This window comes from Perca fluviatilis, chromosome 14, assembly GCF_010015445.1.
Source record: "Perca fluviatilis chromosome 14, GENO_Pfluv_1.0, whole genome shotgun sequence".
Classification (NCBI taxonomy): domain Eukaryota; kingdom Metazoa; phylum Chordata; class Actinopteri; order Perciformes; family Percidae; genus Perca; species Perca fluviatilis.
Window position 1 is genome coordinate 8,683,614 of NC_053125.1, and position 6,410 is coordinate 8,690,023.

The following is a 6,410-nucleotide window of genomic DNA, read 5'->3' on the forward strand; positions in this document are numbered from 1 at the left end:
GTCACATACTTGATGCACGTGATGATTCATTAGCCGAGTTGGTTTCCAGTGGACTAAGTGGCATTTTGTTATTATTGATACACCATCTTTTTCCATTTCAGCCAAGCATAAAAACTGTTAATTTTCAAGTTTACAATTGCTATCATGTCAAGCAACTGAAAGGGCTTCAACGTATGTGGAGAATGGTACAGAAATCTAAGAAAAAGGCATGTTGGATAGATTTGTGCATCAACAGGAAAACTCCATTTAAACACAAAGATGCAGAGTGAATGAACCCTTTACCAACATTATAATATAGGAGCAGGTCTCTGGTAGAAGATCATAACTTGACCAATGGAAACCTTTAGAATGAACCCAAACACTATCCAGAGATTGCAGCATGCAACAAATGACAAAGATATAACGTGTTATCATAAGAGTCTTGGAGAACCAAACGTTCTAAGCCTAACAGTGTTGTATAAAGTACTAGAAAGCAATACTTGAGTAAAAGTACAAGTATCGTGCTAGAAAAAGACTTTGGTAGAAGTGAAAGTTACCTTTCAGAATATTACTTAAGTAAAAGTCTTAAAGTATCTGATATGTACTGTACTTAAGTATCAAAAGTAATTTTCTGATATTTAATGTACGTAAGTATTTGAAGTAAAAGTTTTTTTTGTTTTTTTTTAAAAGCAAGCGGTTAGAACTTTTATTGTGAACTTTATTGTGGCTTTCTTATAGTAAAGCATAAAGCATATTTAGGGTTCCCATATCTTCTTAATCTCACTCATCAAATCAAAATCGCATTATTTTCTAGGACTTTTCAGGCACAATTATCTTAAGTTCAAAGAACAAACAGCATATTTTTAGAGCTGACATCAATGTACAGAAACATTTCTTGCAAATACGGCCACGGGTGTATGACGTTATCTTCACCACTACCCTGTTCACCGAGTTCACCACTATCGTCGGGGTGGTCACAGGGCTCAACATAAAAAAAAAATTCCGATCAGAGTTTTGCTTACATGGAAAAAAACATGTAAGCAACATGGAAAATCCATAATGATTACTAGATAGGCTACTTAACTAGAAAATGATCTCAGATTAGTCCTGTATGCCTAATTTGAAATAAGACAATTCTGTTGCTAAATAATACAACCGGCAACATCATCAAGATTGACGAACGCATCATTCACGTGCATATTAAGTAGCCACATGTATTTGTTTTGGTCTTATAATACATCCATAGGTTTACCGCTCCAGCGGAGAGGATGGCTCGTTTAGACGGTATCTATATATATCGGTTTCTACATGTTTCTGCCTGTAGAACAGGTAAGTATTGCCTCTTTAATCATGGAGGTTTTATTGTAGGCTACCTACTTACAGTAACGAGTGTAGCGTTAGTTCATCTGCGCCATCGGCGGTAAATAATCCTCGGTAACGTTTCCAGTCAGTACATGTGCTGCGTGAAGTAACGCACACACCTCGGCGTTTTTACTGGCCCCGGGCCATCGGGCCATTGCTTATGTCGAGCCTTGGGTGGTCGTCTACAATAACGGGAGGTCCTCCAGTAGGTGCTCATGCTTCCATGGCGGTTTCAGTTGTGCATCCTCCTCCTCCTTTAGCAACAAACAAGCGCTGAAATAGAGCGCACGGCGTGCGGAGCGTGCGTAATGCAATCTAGGAGCAGTGATTCGCCAAACCTCCCTCATTGCTGTCGCACACATTTCTATCTTTGCAGTGAAACGTTGAACACAGAATGAGGAACTTCACCTTGATAACAGCTTTACTTCTCTGCAGCCTCAGTAAGTACTGATACTTGGTTATTCTCAGCACCAAATCATCTAACAAATTACCCACCAGAATTTCAACTTTCAAATAAGAATTATTGTTGTTGCATTAATACAGTAAGTGCTGCATTATACGCTCAGGGATAACTCTCTTTCTGTCTCTGCTGTTTGTTTCAGGCTGGATCTCTGTCTCAGCTTCTGAGTCTCACACTGTGGAGGTCCAGTCTGGTGGAGGCGTCACTCTGATGTGCTCCAACATTTCCAGCGTTATAACTCAGACAGAATGGTTCAGAGTGATCAACAGAAAGAAGCCCAGCTGTGTCTCCTCTATGAACCCATATGATAGCAATGCTTCCTTCTGTGATGGATTTCAAAATAGATTTGAGATGAGTTCCAACATCTCTACTGTCTTTCTTAAAATCAAGAGAGTGGATTCATTTGACTCTGGACTGTATTTCTGTGGAATTAACATAGACAAACATACAGTCATTGTAAATGCAACATATCTAAAAGTTCAAGGTAAGATTGTAGATCTCTTTTTCTCATCATATTATGTCGTATGGAAACAGCATTAAGACGAACAAATCAATGTGTGTCAAATTATTTCCTTCATACTGTATATGTTTTAAAGATAACAGATGATCTGATGGAAAATACTGAAAATAAGGTTCTCCTTTTTCGCTGTGCAAGTAACCACAGAGCCAGTCATTTCAATCTCATCCATCTCTTTTAAAAACAGCCATTCTACCATTAACCTAGAGGAGTCTGATGGAATAACAAACGTCATGATTGTGATCCTGGGTGTTTTCCTCAATATACTCATCATTGTTCTGGCTGTTAAAATCAGGAAACTTCAGACAGGTACAGTTGAGCTATAATATGATGGATAAATCCAAAGCAAAGTATACGGTCAGTAATAATAAACTGATGAAACTTTTGTCTTTTTTTCCACTGAGCTGCGAATGAAGAACTGAAGCCAGAAAGAAACAAGGTAGACCCAGCATTAACTATAAACTGTGTTATAGTTTTAAAGATGCTCAACCAGAAGATATCTTGTCATGAGAGAGAACATAAAGCCTTCCTGCCAGTTAGAAAATGGTTTTAAAACAAAAGAGAACCACTATTGAGGCCATTTGAGTTTGTCATATAATGTGGCCTACAGTATGTCCTAAAGTAGTTTGAACAACCTCTGCATATTCATTTAACTGAGTTTTTCTTAGTTTTAATTTAAATTGTGCAACACAGCTGGGATTCTACTCCTAAGCATGTTTGTTCTTAGCTAAGCTAACACTCAATTTAGTTTAAACAATTCCTTTGTGAAAGTACTGTACAAAGACATTTTACGTATTTTTTGGCAAACTCCGCTACAGTGTGTGTGACTCTGAATACTCTGATTTACAGGATCTGGGCTCAGATGACCTGAACTACACAGCTCTAAATTTCCAGGTGAAACCCAAAAGAAGCCGCAGGCCTGCATCAGAGAGAGAGCTGGAGCCACATGTTGTGTATGCTGCCACCAGATAGACTCAGGAAACATCTGGAACTGCAGATCAGAGTGAAACTGATGCTTCATTAGGCCATATTAATCTGCTGTTGTGTTTTTATGTGTGGGTTTTTACCAGAGTACACTGCTCTCCATTTTATACATCAGCCATAATCTCAGCGACGATTCAAGACAATGCTTGTTATGGTACGTGTCCATATAGGCGTTTTTTCTTTTTTTACAGAAGGTATCGTCCCACTTTTCAGCATTGCATGCTAGTGGGTTTGCCACCACCAGTTTCGCTTCACTGACCACTGACAAGCAAAGAAAACAGGCCACACCCTCCTACAACCACGATGGCTGCACCTGATTGGACAAACGCTTCACACTGGACTGTCTGCTCCTGAATTTTACAACACACCATAGTGGCGGCTCGCTTGGAAAACTATCGATTATTTTACGAAAATAGTTCTCTGAAATAGGGCTTTGACTTTTGCCCAAAAATCCTATTCGAAGTTCGTTTGTATATTAATATTCGAATATATTCGAATATTTATTAATAATATTTTGACCATTAAATGCCTTCAGTTTAAAAAAAAATTAAGTCAAACCCTGGATTAAACACAGTGTGCTTTCGACAGGAAGTTCGGAGCTTTCACCGTAGCCTACGTAAGCGGTCTGATGTTTATACTCATGTGTGTCGAGCCAGTGTGTGTGGGCGGTGTTGCCAACTTAGCGACTTTTTTTCACAAAAGCGACTAGCGACAAATCTGGCGACTTTCTGTAGAAAAGACAGCAACTTTCTGTAAAATAAAAAGAGTCGCCAGTATTGTCCAGCGAGCACGCAATGTATTTCTCTCCTGTGGCCGCCGAAACAGTCCTTTCTCTTCTGTTGAGTGACTGAGGAGCAGCCCCGCCCTCCCCTCTGTGCTCCCTCATGTGCAGCAGCACTGAGCAGGCAGGTAGGAAGGGGAGAAGGGACAGGGTACGGCGCCGGTGTAGGTAGGAGAGACAGCGGAACGCGACGGGAGAAAGACGCCGCTGAGCTGGCCTGGCCCTGGGCAAGCCAGCTTTCTTTGAGAATTAGGGGGGAATGCAACGCTACCGAGCCACGGCCGAGAGACGTGCGTCGCCGCGACGTGTAGTTACATTTTGAAATGAGTGAAAAAGCCTCGGAATCTGAACTGAAAACATTTACAAGCAAACGCATTTACAAAAAACAATGCCCATAACAGGTTCGAATATTAAGTGCTAGCTAATATTCGTTCGAATATCATAATTGTTTTTAATATTCGAATGATATTCGAATAACGAAGTTCGGAGTCAAAGCCCTACTCTGAAATTGCAGTGAAACGTTTAAACAGAATGAGGAGCTTCACCTTGATAACAGCTTTACTTCTCTGCAGCCTCAGTAAGTACTGATACTTGGTTATTCTCAGCACCAAATCATCTAACAAATAACCCACCAGAATTTCAACTTTCAAATAAGAACTTAATTATTGTTGTTGTTGCCTTAATACAGTAAGTGCTGCATGATACACTCAGGGATAACTCTCTTTCTGTCTCTGCTGTTTGTTTCAGGCTGGATCTCTGTCTCAGCTTCTGAGTCTCACACTGTGGAGGTCCAGTCTGGTGGAGACGTCACTCTGATGTGCTCCAACATTTCCAGCGTTCTAACTACAGACAGAATGGTTCAGAGTGATCAACAGAACCAAGCCCAGCTGTGTCTCCTCTATGTACGGGTCTGATGGCAAACCTTCGTTCTGTGATGGATTTCAAAATAGATTTGAGATGAGCTCCAACATCTCTACGGTCTTTCTTAAAATCAAGAGAGTGGATTTATCTGACTCTGGACTGTATTTCTGTGGATTTTACATAGAAGGACATACAGTCATCGCTGGTGCAACACATTTAAAAGTTCAAGGTAAGATTGTAGTTAAGCCTCAGAGATCTGTTTCCATCATATTAACAGTGTATATCACATTTATTGTCACGTCATATAAAAACAGCATAAAGACAAACAAGAAATCAATATGTGTCAAATTATGTAACATTTTGTTTTTTAGCTAACGAATCAGAGTTTGGAGTGGATGTAAAGACTGAAGGTAAGGTTCTCCTTTTTCACTGTGCAAGTGTCCACAGAGCCATTCATTTCAATCTCAAACATCTCTTTTAAAACAGACTCTAATTCTGTCTTTTCTCTTGTAGAGGAGTCTGATGGAATAATTGTGATCTTGGGTGTTCTGACTGTTTTCTTCATGATAGCTGTCATTGTTCTGTCTGTTAAAAACAGGAAACTTCAGAAAGGTACAGACGTATCACTTGTTGCACATTCAGTTGTATTAAGTTTTAAGTTTTTTGTCAGTTAACTAATCAGGCGTATGTTTTGTCACATAGCTGCTAAAGAAGAACTGCATCCTGAAAGAAACAAGGTGAAGTATTACAGTAGTTAATAATATATGTTGGTATATTTAAGGTTTAAATCATTAACCAGGGCCAGTACAGATTCTGCACTGCCTTCTGAAAAAAGTAGTTCCAGTGTGTGAGATATGTGATACTAAATACTTTATTGATCTACAGAATGTGGGCTCTGATGATCTGAACTCTGCAGCTCTGAGGTTCCTTCCAAACACAATAAGGAACAGGAGGCCTGATCAGAGAGAGAAGTGGAGACTCAGGTTCTTTATAGCGCCAGCAGATAGACACAAGCAGCAATAGGACTGTAACTCTCACTGGAACTGATGCTCTATATTCATCTGCTGCCAGAGTCAATGGCAACATTCTTTTATTAAATAAAGTTCCTATACTCATGGTCAGTTTGCATTTCCTTCCTTGTGTTTCTTTCCGTGTCTCTCTCAGCAAAAAGTCTGTGTCTTTCTTATGGTGTCTGTCTCCGATCTTTATCTGAGAGGAACAGCAACATATCTGATGTTTGATGAGGAGGAGCCACAAAGACACCAATGATGATGATGAAGTCAAACTTACTCATATGTAGAGTCTAATGGTCTGTTGGAGGTGGGGGGGTATGAATCTCTTCACAGGAAGAGACCGCACAGTGTGGTCTGAGCACACCTGACACCAGAGTGATGAGGCCAGGCTAGCAAAGTATATAAAGAAATAAAATCATATCAGCTTCTGTATTTGTACAGACTGGAAGTATA

The 6,410-nt window shown here is 39.9% G+C and overlaps 1 protein-coding gene and 1 long non-coding RNA gene across 2 annotated transcripts; both read left to right on the top strand.

Moving 5' to 3' along the window:
• Nucleotides 1-1,735: 1,735 nt before the first annotated feature.
• Nucleotides 1,736-3,602, top strand: LOC120572398. Its single transcript, XM_039821700.1, has 5 exons — nt 1,736-1,781; nt 1,944-2,285; nt 2,526-2,627; nt 2,723-2,782; nt 3,181-3,602. Exons 1-5 carry the CDS (start codon nt 1,736-1,738, stop codon nt 3,288-3,290), a joined length of 660 nt encoding a protein of 219 aa, XP_039677634.1. The 3' UTR covers nt 3,291-3,602.
• Nucleotides 3,603-5,353: 1,751 nt separating this feature from the next.
• Nucleotides 5,354-6,065, top strand: LOC120572403. Its single transcript, XR_005641435.1, has 3 exons — nt 5,354-5,556; nt 5,647-5,681; nt 5,830-6,065. It is a non-coding gene; the product is annotated as an uncharacterized LOC120572403 (long non-coding RNA).
• The last annotated feature ends 345 nt before the right edge of the window (nt 6,066-6,410 follow it).

Bases quoted from the DNA above. Each gene is read 5' to 3' on its own strand.
- LOC120572398 (XM_039821700.1), top strand. From the start codon at position 1,736: ATGAGGAACTTCACCTTGATAACAGCTTTACTTCTCTGCAGCCTCA. The intron at 2,286-2,525 runs GTAAGATTGTAG...CCATTAACCTAG, and splicing joins AACATATCTAAAAGTTCAAG to AGGAGTCTGATGGAATAACA. The intron at 2,783-3,180 runs GTGTTATAGTTT...ATCTGGGCTCAG, and splicing joins CCCAGCATTAACTATAAACT to ATGACCTGAACTACACAGCT.